Source organism: Embiotoca jacksoni, unplaced genomic scaffold (genome assembly GCF_022577435.1).
Source record: "Embiotoca jacksoni isolate LCO1_2020_lvr unplaced genomic scaffold, fEmbJac1.0.p SCAF_26, whole genome shotgun sequence".
Lineage (NCBI taxonomy): Eukaryota > Metazoa > Chordata > Actinopteri > Embiotocidae > Embiotoca > Embiotoca jacksoni.
In genome coordinates, this window is record NW_027185377.1 from 6,000,045 (window position 1) to 6,021,097 (window position 21,053).

General features: G+C 39.9%; 1 protein-coding gene across 4 annotated transcripts in view; it reads right to left on the reverse strand.

Moving 5' to 3' along the window:
- Nucleotides 1-2: 2 nt before the first annotated feature.
- The window catches only part of entpd1 (ectonucleoside triphosphate diphosphohydrolase 1), a 101,753-nt gene continuing 80,702 nt past the window's right edge, over nucleotides 3-21,053 (reverse strand). Inside the window, exons 1-10 of one of the 4 annotated variants that reach the window (XM_069160361.1) lie at nucleotides 17,899-18,067; nucleotides 9,076-9,203; nucleotides 8,540-8,657; nucleotides 7,304-7,454; nucleotides 6,828-6,987; nucleotides 6,506-6,709; nucleotides 6,096-6,353; nucleotides 4,852-4,965; nucleotides 4,581-4,718; nucleotides 3-646 (exon numbers count right to left, since the gene is read on the reverse strand). In XM_069160361.1, coding sequence (XP_069016462.1) covers nucleotides 440-646; nucleotides 4,581-4,718; nucleotides 4,852-4,965; nucleotides 6,096-6,353; nucleotides 6,506-6,709; nucleotides 6,828-6,987; nucleotides 7,304-7,454; nucleotides 8,540-8,657; nucleotides 9,076-9,203; nucleotides 17,899-17,932 — 1,512 coding nt within the window. In that variant the 5' untranslated portion in view covers nucleotides 17,933-18,067 and the 3' untranslated portion in view covers nucleotides 3-439. Of the gene's footprint in view, nucleotides 647-4,580; nucleotides 4,719-4,851; nucleotides 4,966-6,095; nucleotides 6,354-6,505; nucleotides 6,710-6,827; nucleotides 6,988-7,303; nucleotides 7,455-8,539; nucleotides 8,658-9,075; nucleotides 9,204-10,292; nucleotides 11,163-17,898; nucleotides 18,068-18,090; nucleotides 18,297-21,053 lie in introns of those variants that run through there. The other 3 variants (XM_069160363.1, XM_069160362.1, XM_069160360.1) reach the window with 3 other exon arrangements.

The following is a 21,053-nucleotide window of genomic DNA, read 5'->3' on the forward strand; positions in this document are numbered from 1 at the left end:
CGTACAAGTGACAAGCGACTCAAACATTTTATATAAACTTGGGTTATTTTATTTGTACAGTATCATATTCACATCATAATTCAAGACACATACATGCAGACTAATGTGGGGACACGCACACATTCAGGCATGCATTCAGATTCACACATTCAGATTCACTCACACACACACACACACACACATACACACTCAAATGCAGAAAATGTCCTTCAATCAGAGATGCAGAACTCACTTCCCAGTGAGAGAAAGCATTTGTCCTTCTGAAATGTCCTTGAATCCATATGAGCTGCAGGACCATCTTTTGCAACATGTGCTGACTTTTGACCTCGCCACAGATTGGTAAAATGGCCCACGACAACGCACGCACACTCATAAACCTTCACAGGCATCCCGTCCCTGACTCATCCCTCACACATACATACATAACATCAGTGCGTGTTTAAACGATCTGTGGCTGCTTGGGGCAACGGGGCCAGAGGTGGCGCAGGCTGAGGATGAAGAGGACGAAGAGCAGTATTGCGATGACGGTGACTATGGAAACATAGCCGGCATGGGGCAGAGGGGGTGAGTCAGGAGCCTCAGCCGGGATCATGTTGGTCAGATTCAACATGTAGCCCAGCGTCCAGCCTGCATCGCTGCCTTTAATCTGGAAACAACAAAAGAAGAAGACTCTTTGATCTCTTTTTTTATCTTTAATTTGCCATCCATCTGCAATTATGGGTGTTTTTACTCGCACAGCATTTCAGAACATGCCTACTAATTGTAAGGTCGAGTTAAATTAGCTCTAAATTTGTGTACAAGCAGCTCTGACTTTGACATTTCATGCATACATCTCTACCTATTCACACAGAAGTATATGTATTTAATCAAGGATACACACTTCACTTACACATGTTTGCTTCTTTTGCTTAAGTGGAATTTAAGTGTAAAAATGTTTGTATTTATACTGGAATATTTTAAACTCACAGACAGCAGAATTGATCATACTGTGATAAATGTAAATATGGAAGTCAAGGTCTAAATTGTATTCAAAATACTCAATTATATTGTACTCTAAGTAGACAGAGTTAAGATTTAAATATGGATTATTTTTGTTTGTTTCCTGCATCATTTGCATCATTACTGTCAAAGTGAAAATATCAGGTAAATGTCCATTTACAGGGCAAACAATCTGCCAATTTGAAATGTACTTTCAGGGATTTTCTAAGAAAAAATGTCACTATCACAACTACATTTATTTAGTTGGGGACAAGGCAGACCGTTTTCTCCTCAGGCCAGGAACCTTGAACCCACATGTTTAAATCCTTAAACACAATACAAAACCAATACGCTTTTAATCTATATAATTAATAACACACACTAACTGTCATTCTTTTTCCCAGAGGATACATGACGTGTTACAGCAGGAAAAGCCCTTTTGAATAATAAAATTAATGATATCTGTCTTCCATTTAGCTACATCAGTGATGGTGTGGTTCACATACGGACTCAATGTCACGGCTCGAAAAGATGAAAGCAAATATTAATGTTATTGGTAATACTCTGCTTTTTCCACATTATTGAGTCTGCAGTGAAAAACATTTTTCAAAAACTCACATAAATTAAAACATTACAACAGAGTTACATATCCAATACAAAAAGGGGACCTGCTTAACATCCTGATTAAAAATCTGAAGTCATTATTCAATTTTTGAATTATTTGATCTATTTATTGTTTTATGTTATTTTGTTTTAACATGACCCCTTTTTTTTTTTTTTTTTTAAATCATAGACTCATAGACGTATGTGTAAATTAAGACAACAATTTGATTTATTGCCCTTTTAAATATCAATTAATATAATAATTTATACATGGATCAATAGAATAATTAGTAAAATCGTGTACTCTTGCCTGTTTCTGTTGTCTCATTGGAGCTCAGTTAATGGGATCCTAAAAACCGATATGACACCTGTGATCCTCCATAGCCACCGTCACGGCTATTTTTTTTTTTTTTTTTTTTTTTTTTTTTTTTGGCTTGGTTGCCACGTGACATGACGCGTCCACTCACGTTCATGCAGGTGGACAGCGCGCTCATTACAACCAGACACTGTTGCAGATCAACTTCTCTTTCAGTTTTGGAGGATTTTTTAAAACAAAAATTTTGATCGTGAGACTCTGACAACAGTTTGTCCTGAGGACAGCAGGAGTTTCACATTATCTACAGTTGGACCGCAATAGCCGACTGATTAATGGGGCTACTCGTGGGAATTTCCTATGTCTCAGGTAAGAAGTTGCCTCACTTCTGCTTTAACTTTGTTTTCTGTTCCTCGTTATGTTTTGGAGCAGCTCGTGTTGTGATGGTTACTGTTGACGTTGTTTATCTCCACTGTGCTTTTGGGCTGTAGCTAATATCCGATGTGATGCAATTGAAATGACCCTGTGGAGTATTTGCTGAACTGGTCCTGGATCCTCTTCATGTAGTGGTATCGTTTTTCTGTAGTTAGGGCCTGGAGCACCGAAGGTGCAAAAGCCTCTTGTTATTTGGTGTCTGCATTTCAAAACTCTGCACGCAAGGTTATTTATTGGTCGTTTTGGTGCCACGCTTTTCTTTTGTAATACTGGCTTCATTAAAAAAGCACACATTTTTATTGTTCATAATTTACATTTTTCGCAAAGCATTCAAACACAGTTTATGTTTAAGTTTAATGTTTCTACCACTGTTAAATCTAATCAGGTCAAGTCAAATGTATTTATAAAGCTCATTTAAAAAACAAACAAAAAACAAAAAAAAACATCAGTTGACCAAACTGCTGCACAATTTAAAATACACGCTGTTGCTAACTTGGCTGTAAAGTTATGGAAAATATTTAGGCTTGCATAGTCTACTGCCGGGAGAAGTAAGTGCTACAACATCTCATTATTATCAATAGTGTTACCGTTGGCAGCTGTGGCTCAGAGGGAGCAATAGGTTTTATAGTAATTGCATGGTTGGCAGTTTAACCCTCCAGTCTGTGTTGCAGTGTCTTTAAGCAAGATGTGAAATTCTGATGGTTAGGCCAGCGCTTGTAAGGCAACAGAGTGTTTGTGAATAGGTGTTTTGCTAAATATTTATCTGTTTAAGGTTTTCTCTTAGGACTTAAATGAATGGTAGTCTGCTTCCTAATTATGTTAAGTACATACAGTGTAGACTATTTGGTCGTGTCTTGTTCATCGGAGGCTTAACAGAAAGTTGTCTGAGCTTTATTTCAGACTAGAACGGCTTTGCAAGCATTTAAGGGAAATTCCTACCGAGTTGTTGCACAGACTTTTACCATTGTGGAAGGTGTTGGTTCATTTGTTTTATTCGGTCTTTCTTATGTACATGTTGCTTTTCATTTTTAAGGAGGGAATGATCACTTGTTTTGGGTGGTTAAATCTGTCAGCAGGATCCTTATCGCAATTTGGATTCTTTGGAGTCTTTTCACTCAGCTTTAATTGTAACCATCTTCTGTAATGATGAAGTACTTAACACAAGTGTCTCTGACTGAACTGAAGAAATGCAAACCAGATGATTTCAAATTGTTTGGTGTTGTCTGGTCAAGTTGCTGTGAGGATTTTTAGACTGAAACAGAGCTGGATTGAAATTTTCCTTGGTTTCTTCCCCTTTTAAAACTATTAACATCAATGTTTTAAAGTGGGATATGAAATGTTGATCGGTTACCCAGGAGAGATCAGGTTGGTCCAAACGTAATACTGTGAGTCTGTCATTAGGGCCCGAGCACCAATGTTGCGAAAGCCCTATTGTTATCCAAGGAATTATTTTTCTTTTCGGTCCTTGTTCTTACAAATGAATTGCCTTTTTAGAGGCTTTATCATATTCTTATCCGGCGGCTACATTTACCTACATGCACAAAATTTGGTGGACATGTGTATCACACCTAGAGGTACAAAAAAGTTACATTGCACCGTTACGTCAACTCAACAGAAAGTCTGCCATTTTGAATTTAGTCGCCATTTTTGGCGATTCGCACATGTTGTACTTTGCATGCATTTTGTCGGACCAACTTCAAATTGATTCAGTTCACTCTCAACATGTTTTGGATGAAAAGTTATCAAAAGAATTAGTTTTCATCAATGGGTGTGCCTGTGGCGTGGTGGCCTTTTTGAGCATCACGCCATGAAACTACAAGTTGCTTTAAATCTTATTTACAAAGTGCTATCAGCAAGTGCCATTTCAAGCGCTGCTAAAGTTCTACTATTCAATTATGTACATATTCCGATCTTCCTTGAACGTTACATCTTTGATAACAGTCCCCCCCCCCCCGACCCTACCAACCGGCTCTCCAACTTGCACCGTGCGAGGTCCCGCATATCACTGCTTGCAGTTTTAATTCTAAATGTGATCTGAAAATGTTGAAACAACCCTTTAAACAATCACAGATTATTCAAAATCTCTCACTGTTCAAGGTGTAAAGCTGTGAGGTTTTTACAAGGATAGAAGTTCAAGGACACACTTGCGCACGCAGACATGTTTATGCTCAATAGGATGTGACCTTAATCAGGTGGAGGCATGGCTCCTGGGTGTGTGCGATAGGAAAACGGTGGACTGTAATCTACTGACCTTCTTGATGAATTTGATGTTGGAGTAGCTCTCTGAGGTGAAGTTGTATCCTTCTGTCAGCAGGGTGAGGATGTACGTGCCGGAGAAGCAGTACTCCGCCAGATAGTTTAATTTGACTCCTGAATGCTGCTGCATTATCTGTTCAGGCATTTCAAATGCAGTGATATCATCAGTGTACAATATAGGCAGGCTTGAGGACATAGATAAGAGATGGAAGTGGATAAATATAGCAGAACATTTTTTTTTGTGTGTGTGTAAATATCCCCCCAACCTTGTTCCAAGGGGTAGCGCAGTAGTTCATCAGCTTTTCTTTCACAGCTTCCAGAGGGATGGATGTATCAGTCAGATTGAGGAAGTTCATCACAAAGTAGTAAGCAGAGAAAGCCTACAGCGAGAGAGGGGCAGAGGAAGAGACTAATGTCACACTCATGACAGGTACCGATAATTAAAATAAATAATGTACTCTGGTGACGCTTATTCTCCCCTCATGTACTATTTTAGTATATCCAGATGACGTGATTACAAGAGCAACAGTCAAACCTCAAATGGGGGAAAACAACATTAATATAGTGATTTAAATATGACATTTCTGCTAGTTTACTACAGCTGTTTCTTCACAAATGAATGGAAACAATCTTAACTAATACACAAAATAATTGTGATTATGTGATAACTGTGACAGGTTGAGAAGAGGCCGAACAAAATGAACTTCTGGAGAAAATGAATGAATCCGTTTACCAGTACTCAGTGGTCATTATTTAACTCTACATGCTGGCCTCACTGACTGAGATGTTATCAGTGTTTGGTTTGCAAGTAGCTGTGAGGCCAGGGTCAGTCAAACTACAAAAAAAAGCTAATTGTACACCGTATGTTATTGAATAATCGGCTGCTCGCCTTGACTATATAATTTGCTTTGTTTATAGAATATCAAAAAAATACAGAAAAATGCCAATTAGTATTTTCCACAGGCTATGATTATGTCATCACATGTCTTATTTCATGGCCAAAATCCCAGAGACACTCAGTTGATTATCAGCTGAGAACATCAAATCCTCACACTTGAGAAGCTTACAAATGCAGTTTTCTCATCAACTCCTCATCAGCACCCCATTTAATGAACAGCATCCCTCTGAAATTTCTCTGATGATAATTTTTACGAGAAGTATCTCTGGGAAAAAGTAGTGTCAAGAATAATTTCATGCGCAGTGAGGACTTTATTATTCAGTGTAGGAGGGACACTGTTTTTAGAAGGTTATATGTTTTACATGGAAGTTTACAATGCTGTGATGGTGGCCAAAATTTAAGATTTTCATTTTAAACAACTTTTACACAAGACTAGATCTTGTATATGACTGCAGCATGGATATAATGCTAAAGGGCTTTTATTTTGAAACGAGAGCTTTTACGTTGAAATAGATACAGGAAGTTAGTTTTTGGTTAGTTGTGTAATTCCTGTCTAAACAACACAAGTAAACAAAACTGATAACTAAAAAAACACAGATAACTGTATGTTACCCCAAATGGACCCTGCAGAAGTGGTTGGAAGACCCCGTTGAAAGAGCATTGACTGTATGTGCAGGCAGTGACGTTAAAGACACTTTTGACAACTTCCTGGCATTGTTGGAAGTTTCCTTTCCCCGTGTGATTGAAGGTTGCAGGAGCTCTCTGGGGTTTCCTGTTTGACACACAGGGGCTGTCATAGAGGACTGAGTAGTTCTTTGTCTCCGTGTAGCCCGAATGAAAACAAGGATCGAGTATTGTTGTTGGACCTAACTAGGAGAGAGAGATGACAGAGACAGAGTGAGGAAGATAAATAAATTTAAAGGGTCATTGCACATGTACATTATGTCTCTTAAAGCTTTTTATGTCTCTAATAGATTTAAACAGGGCCTCACTGTAAAGAGAAACTTAAGTCAGAAGTTTACCTCTGTCTGGTGTGCCAGTGCCATTCGTAGCACTTGGTCTTTACCGTAACACAGGAAGCTGTGGGTGTATAGGTTGTAGTCATTTCCGTAGAGTCGGAAGGTCACAGAGTTGCTGGGTGACTCTGAACCGTCAAAATTATCAGATACAAAGCTAATTTGAGTTGAAGCCCCGCCAAGGTCAAGAGCGCCTGTTGTTTCTAAGCCCTGCAGCAGAGCCAAAGAGGCATTGACGTCAGTGCACAGCAGGAGCACTCTTAACGGACACACAAAACACATTTAGAAGTGGGCAAATGTGCATGAACCTGTATGTACAAGTGCAGACCTGTTTGAGGCGATCATCCAAGTAGTTGACGGTGACCCAGCCGAAGGCGCCTTCCTCTTGCCCGCTGAGTAGTCTCGCTCCCTGGTAGGAAAACGGGAACTTCTGCAGCGCTGCCTCCACAGCCTGAAATACCTTGTCTGATGCCGAGCGGTTCTCCATACTGCATACACACAGGGCCCAAATTTATAACAGAGTCACATCCATAATTCAAATCAATACAGCAGCCCATAAATAATTTATAGACTACCATATATTATGGCTTTGACAGTAACACATTGGCAGTAAAGTTGATGTGGAGATAAATCACAATGTTAGCAAATTAAAAAGGGTACAGATAGCAACACTTTGACTGCCAGTGCAAAACACAATTGCAAAATTCAGGCTTTAGGTAAGATTACAAATGTGTCAACATTATTGTTACATAAATTTTCTTTAATAGATGCATGTTTGGGAATATGTGTACGTGTGCACCGTACTTCAGCAATCTCATTCCTGCAGTAGCTCCCAGATAGAGAGGGGTCTCGTGGTGTCTTTTTTCGGGGACCTTCCTCACGGCATTCTGCATGCACAACGTCAGAGACTCCCCTGCCTTCAATGGTGCAGAGGCATAGCTGGAGATACCTTTACCTGCGAAAACAAAATGTCAAGAGTAGGATGAAGTCATTTGAATTTAGAAACCATAAAACAGTCTTCTTTTGCTGGCCGTCTTGGAAATTGAAGGTCATCCGTACAATTTCGGGAACTTAAAAGAAAGCCTGGTGAAGATGTTATCGAGAAGTCTGCTCACTTTAAACATGCTTGATGTACAATCACTTAAGCGAGTATCTAATTCTGAAATTGTTTAATGAGTGTAGAGTCCACCAAGTAGAGTAGAGTTGAGTAGAGACCCCCTGTGGACTTGATAGTAAGATCAATTTATTGTCATGTTTGATCATTTTTATATTGCAGACACATGGAAAATATAGTTTATCACCTGGCTTATTCTTGAAAGAAGTTGTATAATTAAGGAACGAATCAAACTTCAAATGATCCAAAAGTAGAAAAGTGTCAATCCTATTCTCTATTGTGCTATCTACTGCCTATATAAGAGTTCTTCTTTATGCTGTGATAATGGAAATGACATGAAGAGGGACGCTAGCAACAACGGAGGGTGCTTCGATAAATGAAAAGTAGGGAAATTAACTCGCAGAGGAGAAGCCAACAGCAGGCTTAGTGAAATAGCGCAGTTTAATGAATAGAGAATAGGGTCTGTCCCCTAACACTACAGAAGTGTGCTGAGTCTGCTAGGCGCAGAGCAGCGAGCAGTACAAATTGTGTAGCTGTGCATGTACATTATGACCCATATTGTGCATTAAAAATAAATTATGCAATCTAAGCAGAGTTCCTAAATTTTGTGTTATACATTTTGGCCATTGTAGTGATAAGCATAAGCTGCAATTTATTCCATGGACTAGTAGAGGTCTCCTTCCAGCTATAGAGCAGAGCATGGTTTCAATCTTCCATCATTTACATAATGTTGAAAGAAATTCCAAATGTTTATGGGAGCTGACAAGAAAGATAAAGCTTATTATTGCGGGGCGAAAAGGCAAGATGAAAAGTATTAATGCACCTTGATTATGTGCTTGTTCACCTACATGAAAAAAGTTAAGTATACCAGTGCAACCAATATAAAAAGCCAGTCTGGAGCTGTGCTAGTGTAGTATATACTGTACCGTCGACTTTGCAGGAATATGTCTGTTCCACTCTACCAGTGTTATTATCTTTCTCTGCTGGCCACTCATAGATATAGAGAGCTGTGTGGGAAGAGCCAGCGTCCAACACGATCCCATACTGGAGTGGAGACACAATGAGTAATTCCAGTTAAGCGCTCGGTGTCGTCCTGAAAGACTGCCATCCTGACTTGAGATTTTAAACATTCAATATAGCAGTTGCATAACGCACAAGCAGAAATATATCAGCAATATGTGTCACTGTGTAAATGAGAAGAATAATATTAATGTAATACATTTTAGCTGTGAGGCTAAAACTGGGCCTGCATTTGTGACAAAAACCAGAGGTGATATTAATATCTTTATAAACATCCACCGGCCATATTTGGAGGTGGATTTTTAAAACCAGTAGTCCAGGTTGAGGTCATATTGACCAAACCATATTTGGCCTGTGGATTTTGGACTGAGATCCTGATATAACAGCTGGCTCCCTCACAGGGGAATAGCCTACAACATTTGAGTACTTTCCTCTGCCATACCTTGTACTTTTGGGGGACGGGCCTGTTCTGCAAAACTGCTACTGTCACCAAGGCAACAATCGCTATGACACCAATCACAGTGATGATGATGGTCACAGGCGTTTGCCAGGGGTTCTTCTCTTTCATCTCTGAGAGCGGGGGCGGAAACACAGACAGACAGACAGACAGGAAGGAGAGGCCAGAGGGTTGCCGAAGTAGAAAAAGGGGAAGATGGGGACACAATAGAAATAGAAAGGAGATGTGTGTTAGCCAATCTTGCATCCAGATGTGAGTGATGTCACAGCATGAGTGTTTGTATGTTGGAGAGAAATCCCGTGTAGAGTGTTTAATTGTTTTGTTCTGTATCCAAGGACTACAGATGGATTTTTGATTTAGTGTTTGAACTCAGGCCAGGCTGTTCATTGATTCTAAGGGAGGGAGTTTTGTTATTTCAGCCACAGCACATTTAAAAGGGAAATCCACCAAAGTATTTCGCTAAAGATGAAAGATCAACTAGGTTTCCCTCTTTGGAAAATGTTTAAAAGCGACTTTTTATTTCAGAAATTGCTGAACTGATAACACAAAACACGAGAACAGATGGCTTCAATCGAATAGATAACGTTCATGTTGTGGAACTACACATCCTGTTATATGTATTATTTTAATCCTTCCTTGCTTCCCATTGCTCCCTATGTACTCATTGAGTTTCCACTGTTTACTAATGGGATCTAAAAAAAACCCCACATCAGACACACACACACATCTGTACTCACAGATTCTATCGCAGATAAAATTCACTTTCATATCAACCATTTATAAAAAAAAAACAAACACAAAAGGGTGTAACAGGCGGTTTTCACAAGGCTATTGTGATGAAAAAAAGGCTGATGAACAAGATACCAGTCGGAAAAATAAAGTACACACACTTGCGTGCGCAAATACGTAACCACACATGATTGTTTGACGATTAACAAGATTAGTAAACTGGCAGACCCTGTTTAGGTGCATATGACAGCTGGCAAAGTACTCACCCCCACACACATTGTGGAAACTGACCTAACTGTAGAGCACAGTGCTCAATTTCAAGAAGAAACAGTTTTTTTCTGCTACGCTGCATCAGCAGAACCTGCAGCACTGATTGTAAACCTGACCTTTGTCTGCTGTGGGAAAACACAGAAAGACTGCAACTTGACTGCAAAGCACGTTAAAGCAGCGAGCAAAAGAAAGAGAGCACTTACCTCTGTCGTCTACTTCAATGAACTTGCCACTGACGAGGAAGGGAGAGAGACCAATAGCGACAGAGAAAGAGAAGTGGGGAGGGCGAGCGGGAAGGGGGGTGGGGAGGGGTGGGTGAGTGGAAGAGGAACAGAGAGGAAAATATGGATGGGACAGGGAGAGGAGAGAATGGACAGAGCTTGGTAGCGCAGTGATAAGATGAGGAGAGGCTTTTTCCGCGGTGGCCGGACAGAGGATTAGAACAGAGCTGTGTGTGTTTGTGTGTTTCTGGTGGAGCGGCTCCGAAGCACCGAGTTTGGCATTTCCTCCCCAAGCTGGGGCAGCAGAGCCGGTCACTATGGAGACTCGGCTAAAGTGTATTTGTGCGTGTGGCAATGTGTTCTCGTATGCATGTGAACCCCCCTTAAAAGGGACACTCTCTCTCTCTCTCTCTCTCTCTGAACTAATGAGAGTCACTCGCCCCAGCATTGCTCTCTCTCTCTGTTCATTCTGTGGGAGGTGTCTGGAGGGAGGGGAAGTGGGGACTCCCTTGTTTAGCCGGTTTTTATTACTGACAGGCAGTGATGTCATTTCGGTGACGGATCGGAATTCCCTGCTTTTCTCCAAGGCCGTGTGTGTGTGTGTGTGTGTGTGTGTGTGTGTGTGTGTGTGTGTGTGTGTGTGTGTGTGTGTGTGTGTGTGTGTGTGTGTGTGTGTCTCCCCGCAGACTTAAAACATGACTTGCCTGCAAATTTGTTGATCCATTCACAAATCCATCCTGTCATTTATTTTCTTCTTTTGCAACACGTACATGCAAATACATGTTTAAACATGCGCAAGAAAATGACTGTCAATTTATACTTTCTAACTTATCACTCCCTCAGCTCCTTGGAGAGACTGTATGATTCACAGCTTCTCACATTGAAGCAACACACACACACACACACACACGCACGCACGCACGCACGCACGCACGCACGCACGCACGCACGCACGCACGCACGCCCAACAGAAAGTATCCTGTAATTGTTTGACCTTGTCATTCTCAAGAAAAGCACCAAAGTTCATGGCTGCTCTCGTTAAGATTTCCTCTGGACTGTCCAAACAAGATAACGTTTGGATATTTATTGAATCCACTCTGTTCTACGTGAATGGCAATAATTCGTCACACAGCTGAAATCTACCAACCTTTTTGTAATAGGCAGTGCAGCATTCTGGGTAGTGTGTCAGAGAGTGTCCATCTTTTAGCACCAGCTGTGGAAATTTACAGCCTGGCTGACATGCAGTCCTTTGCTGATTTATTAAATTGAATTAATTAAAATAGAGAAACCGTTACAAAGATATGGAGAAGATGAAGGAGAAAGAGACATGTCTACAAGCATGTAACCCACCACTTGACTGACACTTGCACCCCGTTAGTTAACAGACCTAGAACATTTCATACAGTAAGTAGAAATGTCTTGTGATGTCCTGCTTCAATGAAAATGTAAATTTCAAAGCTGGATTCAGGTTTACTGATTATTAACCAGATACAATGGACATACAAATAAAGAAGTATAAATGAGTTGAGCTTAGCGAAACAATAAACTTTTGGTAACACAACAGCTACCGTATGTGAAACTGGCAAATCTGATAATGAAGATAAACTAAGATATTTTGGTGACTTTGGAAGTGGGGTGCATTATTTTCAGTCATCTATGTTTCCCAAACTTTTCTACAACAAAAAATCACAACAAGTTTTTAGGCAAATTCAAACTATAAAAATTCTAACTATGTTTTCAACAAAACTTTAAAGGTTTTGGTGCAATGCTACTAAAAGCACTGGAAAAACTGATATGTAGACCCTGAGTTGACACAAATGCAAAAGGTTTTCCAGCTTATCATTTGTTCAGATAATTAGATTTTTATACAGAAAAAAAAACTATTTATTAATTTGACACGGATGATTATTGAGAAAAAGCAAATTAATTTAAAATAATATCTAAAATTGTAGCTCCAAAACTTACAATTACGGAAACAAAAGTTTTACTCAAAACATAGGTTTAAATTGGAGTCAAATGCTTGTTCAAGTTGCCTAGCAATTGATATGAAAATGAAAAATCCAAAGACATCAACAGCCAACTCAAAATATAAGACAGACAGCTCCTACACTAACATTGCCACATTAGTGTCAGCCATCAACAACTCATTCAATACCAATTTTCATGGAGGTCCAGCCACTAAATCTGACTGCAACACTGTCTGAGCTACATCATACATGGCCAGCATCTCGTTTTAGTGGTACAATAGAATTAATCAAACTTTTCCTCGAAAGCTTGAACAACATGAAAAACCACGTCAGCCAAATATGTTTACTTGTTTTACAACATCACCACAAGCCTTGATTTATATGGTTATTAAATGTCTACTTTGTGTCGAATGCAGGAGAACATCTGTGATGTGTCTGCTGGGGAAGTAAACAACAAGCCTTGGCATTAATGAGTGGGTCCATCAATGACAGCTGGCCTCAATTACAAAACCCAGACTTTATTGTGGTTCCGAATCAAAGTCTGTAAACTATGTGGTTATAGTCGAGTTGTGAAGCAGGAATGGCCATTTTAGCCGAAATACTAATCGACATTCACTGGGACTATTCCAGAATTGAACAAAAACACCCCCTCCATCCACCCAACACACAAAGAAGGAGAGAGAGAGACTCACTCACGCCGTCAACTCGGGATCAGCAAATACCATAAAACCCCCACCTCTAACAAATCTGTTGAGAAACATGTCTTCATCTTTTAAGCGGGGGCCTTTGTTTGTTCTGCATGTCAAACATCAAACTTCGTCTGATGACAAAACTACCCATTGATTATCTGTGGATGGACCGTCATCTCTGCTTTGCCCTCAAATGACTGTGCGTTGCTGTGGCAGACTTATGATGTGCCAGTTTTACCTGACAGAGTTTGCACTGCAAATCGTTTTTTTTTTTTTTTTGGGAGGACTTTTACACAGAACGTTTTGACTGCTGTTTGTACAATAGCATCTAACTTCACAGCGCCAGACATGTTTTACTGGTGCCTTGTAGTAACGTGTTGTTCTACTTTTGTTGACAAATAATGATTCGCAAACAGCTTTTAGGTGCATTACCGCCATCTTGTGGTGATAGTAAAGCGTTACTAACAGGCGCTGGGAAAAACATTGAAAAATATATTTTTTCTGACACGATAATAGTTGCTCGCCTGACTCTCCCAGACTATTGCTCACAGCTTCAGTTTTCTTCACTGTGATTATAGTCTGGATACGCTGCTCATATTAGTGTTTGCTCAGCCACTCTGAAGGGCGGACCAATCAACATTCAATGTCGGTGGTTAAGCGCGTTTGTTACGCCTCTTCTTCATTTTGATTGGTTGGAAACAGTGACGAGCGCAGCGTTTTCAAAACTCGATGACTGAAAAAAACAACAGCAAAGAAAGTTCGGCACTTAACGCCGATTTAACGCTTAGCACCTCGTCATGCTGCTGCCGTTGGTTAAAACAATTAAAAAATTACGCTGTCCTCAGGAAGAAAAAGTTTGGTGATTTGATGACTTCAAAAATTGTAACCCATCTCGACTGTTAAGCTGGTGTGGACTGACCTGATCCTCACCCTTTCTTACAGTTACCATCAGGTATGCGTGTTAAGCAACTTTGGAAAATTTTATCTACAAAGTTGTCTTTCATTTGCTTTTAGACTGAAGTGGGGAAAGACTGTTACATTATGTGCAATCACGTGCTGATGATAACACTGTTGGCAGCTGACTAAACAGAAACAGTCAAAAAAACACGTCAAGACAGAAAACAGGGATTACCTGAGCAGCTAATTAAATACATGAGATCATGGAGGAACTCTCTTGGAACAGACTTTCCCGAAACACACTCAAGTTTGTAAGTTTGTACTTGTGAGGAATTCTATAGACATTATGCATTCCCCAATGATCACAACAACGTGCTTAACCCCAGCATGTGGTCTACTCCAATCATAGTGTGATCTAACCCCAAAACCAAATCTTAACCTCCAAACAGCCATGTGATGAAGTGAAGACCGACCAAAATGTCCTCACTTTACAAAGCTGTCCACAGAACACAAACATAGGCCAAGACATTTCGCACACATGGATGCAGTCTTTTCTTCTGCTTGTTCATAAGCCGACAAATTTGCACAACTCCACTCACGCGCACCAGTGTTTCCATTTCTGATCCCTCTCTAAACACACATGTAGTGTTAAGGTTAGGGCAGGATAAATCAGATCTGACGCGGGGAAAGACGCAGACGTGGGAAAAGGACAGCACAGAGTGACACAACTGGAAATATAACATCTGTTATCGCTCAGCATGTCTTCTTAAGTCATATTTCATGAGAGTTATGCAAATATTCTCAGCACATTTTAGCACGGCAAGTATATGCTTGAACTAACCTTTACTTATCAGGAAGGAGGGAGTTAAAAATGCTGTGTGTGCGTGGGGGGCGCCAACATTTAACATTAACTTCTGTGGCCTGTAGTACCAAGAGATGTTGTTCAGATGAGCAGCATCCAGATCATTTACCTACAAAATCAATGTTCAACAACTCGGACACGAAAAATGACAATCACAGGATTAATCATTTTTTATTATTGCCTAACACACATTCTTCTTGTCTCATGATCATCACTGGACACATTCCTTCCCTACTTCCTAAAACCAAACACTAAATTTAATCTTAAAGTAAAGTCTTAACTACTAAATTAGGAAGTAAGTTCGTCATTTTGTACAGTATAAAATTCAACGTTTTAAAAGTACACAACAATGAAGTATTCATAGAAATACACGCAGGCCCACGAACACATACGTAACGGCTAAGATACACAATTCATAGTTTGGTCACACAACTGCTTTTTTACTGGCAGTCTGTTTAAGGTCAAGCCCTTGTTTGATTTATTCTTTTTGTCAGATAACGTATGCAATAACCGAGTCTCCACCCTTGTGGATCTGAAACTTTGTGCTCGTAAAGTCTCTGAGATAAAGAGAGAGAGAGAGACACAGACACAGACACAGAGGTGTTTTGACTCGGCAGATACTGAGCGGGTTGCTGCTGTACATTCAGCTGTGAGTCAATGGCTGACGCAGCTGGGGATCGACTGTGTGGTTTCATAATGACGGGAAGACGAGACAACTACGTCCCCACGAGGCAGGTCTTAAATCTGTGGTGCGGCGCTGGTGGTTTTAACAACTGGCAGGCCTGTGTGCGGACACATGTACAGCACGTGTACGTCATGGGGTTTTTCATAGTCAGCAGACCTTGCTTAACACCATCATGTAACAAGTGTTTTGTATCATTTAATTACAATGAGCAATGCGATGGTGGAAACATACTTGGTTACAAACAGTTAAAAAAAAAAAAAAAAGCAATGAATCAAATGTTAGATTTAGTTAGGTATTCAAAGTTACTCATTGAGAAGTCAAAATTTTGAATTTGCATAACTAGATTTTCCTGCTATCAGATAAGTTCAAGAAGAAAAAAGTAAGAAGATGAGGACAGATGAAAGGACTGAGGCAAGAAAAGAAAATTAGAGGTGGAATCTTTATTTTATATACAAAGTATAGCCATTGGATCATTGTAGTGGAGCCAAACATGCAATACTTGGCTCTTAAGTGTTATGAAGGAAAAATCAAAACAGAACTATTGATGTAAAGAGCCAGTACAGTACCTCAAAACTGTACCTTTCCTGAGTGGCTTACATTCTCAAACCTGTCGCCACAACCTGATGCACAATACACCTATTTTTCTAATAAACAGAAGAAAATAAGTAATTTGAATAGAATACACTTTAGAATAGATATGCAGCCCAGACTATATTTGATACATGGAATTTTTGTACTTGTATTGATGGACTTGAGAGCAAATTTAACATTTTGTTTCTTAACATAACATAAACATGAACTCACAAAAATCAGTGCAGTGCCCATTGCCCTAATGGATAAGCAAATCTATCACACAGATCGCTACATCCAGTAGTTATTGGCCTCTTTCTTTAACTTTTCCGTTAAACATACATTTTGTTTGGCCCACATTTGTCCTAAATTTTAAAAGTAGGCGACTTCGCTCACTTATCAACTCTATAAATACTCTTGTTAGGGTTGTTGTGAAACTGCGTTGCTGGTATGAAAAGGGAAACTCTGGCAGCGTCATATGATGAGAAATGAGAGGAAGCATCTCTGCTTGCCACAGGGAAGTGATCTTTCCTGAGTGGTCTGTCCAGTCTGTCCTGCAAGGTCATTAACCCTGAGCTGGACTGATGTGCCCTCACTTAAAGCAGAGAAAAATATCCAGTCTAAAGCATGATGCTGAACATGTCTACAGCCACAAATCTAATATTAATCCTACAATACAACTCTCTGTTCACTTTTACCCACGTGGAGTGCCAATGACCTTATCTTGACACTTTACATAAATTGTTAGTCACCAAACATAAGCAAATTTGACTTTTGTACACATTTTTGGGAATGTCCAAACATTGTTCATGCCTTAATGGCCTTAAACAAACCATGTTGTGATGTAATGATACTCACGAAAAAGACAAACATGTTTTCTCACTCAGCTCTAGTGTTATCCAGCTATTCCAATATAGTTTCAATTTGTCCAGGTTTTGAGAAATCTCAGCGATTTCTGCCTTCACGCTAATAATTGGAGGTGAAGGTGAAGTAATTACGGTGCTCACAGCGTCGACAGTAACTTCTTTGAGAATGTGGGAAAACCCAGCATATTTTTTAAACACATTATCTATATGCACAGGCAGGTGTATTAATATAAAGCTTGAGATAAGGGGCTAGGCACCAAACATGAGCAAATCTGGCTTTTGTATAGAGAATTTGTTCAAACATTCCAGAATTCATTGATAGCAAAATAGTCTAAAACAAGCCTCTTGAAGCCAAAACAACACTGAACCAAGTTTATTTTAAAGGGTCAAGCCCCCCAAATTACAAAGAGCAACACAAATATTTTAATATCCACTACCACACCAATTACGGGAGGTAAGCATTTATAATTACTTCTAAATTACTGTAGGGGTAAAAGGCGACATTCAGAGACATTCTTTAATAATTCATGGATGGTCTAAACTAAACCATAAAGGCGTAAATTATATTTGGCTCAGTTGAAAGCCGTCGGACTTGTCAACAAATGGAGTGCTACTTCATACTGAGCAGGAAATGTTATTACTGAAAGTTATCAGCAAATTGCTCTATGGAATCACTAATACAAACATTGAGTCATATTTTCAGATATACAGACATTTCTGAGAACATTGAACCAAACCCCATTACACGTGTTCAATTAGTCTGATAACATTGTGCAAGTAACCCTTAATCACACACACTTTGCCTGATAAACTGCCATAAACCTGACAAGATGCTGAGATTGCCTTTGTCCCCCCTCAGCGACACAATCACACAGAGCCTAAACCTGTCACACATGTTAAAAAAAAAACAACAACACATGCACTCTGCTACTGCCGTCTGTCTGCACACTCAATTACATGTTAGGGAAAAGTCACACACCTGCCCCGCACACTGCTGCACAGCTGCTACATGCAGCAAAGCAAGTCACACGGTTGGAAGAGAACACACTCACCTGATACTTTACATTTACCACATTGCTGGCACATCCTGCAGCTGGAACACAGGGTGATGAGGATTTCCTACTCACTCCTTTGTGTGTGTGTGTGTGTGTGTGTGTGTGTGTGTGTGTGTGTGTGTGTGTGTGTGTGTGTGTGTGTGTGTGTGTGTATATATGTGTGTGTACCAGTCATAGCAGTACACCTACCTCTTTGTGCAGACATGGGTTCTTTCTCAGCAGCAACACAATGCTCTCTCTATTCTTTGCCCCTCTCTCTCTCTCTCTCTCTCTCTCTCCCCCTCTCTCTCTCTCTCTCTCTCTCTCTCTCTCTCTCTCTCTCTCTCTCTCTCCCTGTCTCTGTGTGTGGTAACACAGCTCTCTGCTCAGTCTGACGTTTTTCAGCACCTCCTTTCACATGCACTGGCTTTATGAGGAGCAGCAGAGCTTCCCTCCTCCCGCCTACCGCCTCCCTCCCACTAAGCCCACTCCCCTACTTTCCCAGTGCCTTTAGCTTTTCCTTGCTTACCCCCTTCTCTTCCTCTTCCTCTCTCTCTCTCTCTCTCTCTCTCTCTCTCTTTACACCTTTGTCATTCTCTTTGCCACTGTCACTGTTCCACACCGTATCTTTGTATTTTCTTCTTTTACCCACTTTCCGCATCACCCTTCCTAATCGAGTTTCTCTGCTGTAACTCTCCCGCTCTCCTCCACTGGTGTCTTTTTTTTTTTTTTTTTTTTTATCATTTTCCTTCTGCCTCTCCTTCTTTGTTATTGTCTCGGTCTTGTAAAAGTGGGTCAAACATGAAAGCAATGTTAGATCTGGATGGCAACTGGAGCTGAACCTGGAGGGACATCAGAGAAAGAAGCAGGGAGTCTAACTTGCTCTTCTGCTTAAATCCATGATACTCAGCACCCTCATTTTTATAGATGCAATCTGTACTTTCTGTAAAAGGCATCTTAATGGCTTTACTGAAGTCTATTGTAATCTTTAACCCTAAATTAGGAGCCTATAAAGTCAACTCTAAGAGCATTATGTAAGATTTCTATACAGATTTACACAGTGCTTTCAGTACAGGATGATAACAAAACGTCAGGGTCATGGCTTGGACACCGATACCTGTTTGCTGTTTGCTGTGTGTGTGTGAGAGAGAGAGCTTTTCAGACACTTTTAAGAAGGCTAAAAAACAAAGCCGTGACTGTTTTTCAGTCACGGTCACAGTACACTTTAACGACAACAACATACCACCACTGCTCAGCGCTGCTACTGTACTTGCATGGGAAGAATCTGCTACCATCAGCAGAAAACGGCTAATATATGGGTGTGATCAGTATGCATGCTAATGTGAATAGCGCAATCACTACAAGTGGTATCTGGGGAATGCTTTGGTTAGGTTTTTTTTATGGTGGAACCGCAGCTCTACCAGTATTTTGTGCAGTGATTTAAGAAAAACACACATTATTATGACAACAATAATCCTCACTTAATGATATTCTAAATGACAAGCTGAATATTTCTTTTTTCAAGACGGTGGTAAGATCCTATTGTTCAACTTGAATGTGCAGACGCTCCATCAGTCTGTCACAAAATATGAAAATCCTCATTAGTAACAGTAAATATCTATCTATCCAGTGGTGTGCACAGTGAGAGGGCACAGGAGGTTACTTATGCTCCAAGCGCCCTTATGTACCCATCTTGTTGGTGCTAAGCCGCTTCTGCTCGATTCAATCCAAGTGTCTCAGAAGTGCTGATCTGGTTGTGTCTCAACGCCCCACTGATGAGCTAAAATATTAATTTTAACAAGTCATTAAAGTTCAAATATAATTTTTTTCCCCCCACAATCCAATATAAGGTTGGATTTAAAATAAAAAGTGATAGCCCTAAGTTATGGACAGCAGCTAGTTAACTTGGCATGATCAAATGTTATATCTCATATGTAATTGTAAAACCTGAAGTGTAAAAACATCACGTCATGTTCTAGGCTATTTCTTAGCCGCCCATGAAACCACAATTTGTTGTTTCTACACTTTGGATTTAACATGAAAGGTTTTGATTGACAGATTTTCTTACCTTTATACAGATCAGGGTGGCAGGTTTGCTCTGTTTCCAAACTAGTCTGCTGATTGTAGCCTTACATTTGCAGTACAGTCTTACAAGTGGTAACGACGTCTAGATCTGTCTGTTAACAGGCAAGCGAGCGAGTGGGTTTTTTTTTTTTTCAAAATGTCAAAACTCTGAATATTGACTTTTTATTTATTTTTTTTACTTTTGCTGTGATCTTAGTGCCAAAAAGCTGCAGTGAAATGCAGACTTTCATTCTCAGTTGTTTATATATCTTTAATACAAACTAACGAAGTCCAAATATTTAAATCTTGTAGAATATAGGATGTCCTGACCCAATTTCTAAGTCCCCAACTGAGTCTTTTAATATTTAGTGCCTCTGATACTTATATTTATTTAAATGTTGATTAAATATGTATCTGACACATTCAAATAACAGCTGTAACCTACTCAGTCTGACACACTTTAATGTTCACAACAATACTGACAGCCTGGGTTCAAAACTATAAAGATGAAAGGTTGAATTATTGATGTGACGCCAAGTAATGCTTAACCAGAAGAATGTGACCCCTGAAAGTGATCAGCTACAGAGAAGACATGTCGCTTTGTGGAATTTGTTGGGACTACAAAACCAGTCCTTTCATGGTTTTACAATGGCCTTGCGCCATAAATAATCTTTGGCTATGTACAGACTTGAACTGGCAGAGAGAACAAAAACCCGTTGACAGTCATGTTTTTCAAAACGGAAATTAATCACCTGTGTACAAATTACATAATTTGTTCACACATGCACCCACTCATTGTCATTCGGAAATCCTGTGAAATGCTTCCAGTGTCATTAAGGAGACCAGCGTCAGCAGGCGGAGGTGGGCAAAACAGTACAGTAATAAAAAGAAGTCATAAAAAGAGAAGCAGCAGCAGCAGTATTTGAACTGATACCAAGCCATTAACATTCTCCCGATAGGAATCGGCCTGATACCCATACTTTGAATCAGCTTGGAAAAAAATCTCTGTTATTAGCAACATAAAACCCTGTTATTATGTACTCTAGGTGTATCTAAATAAGGCTTAATTTCAACTTTTGAACTCATCATATGCGCTTCATCTTGAGACA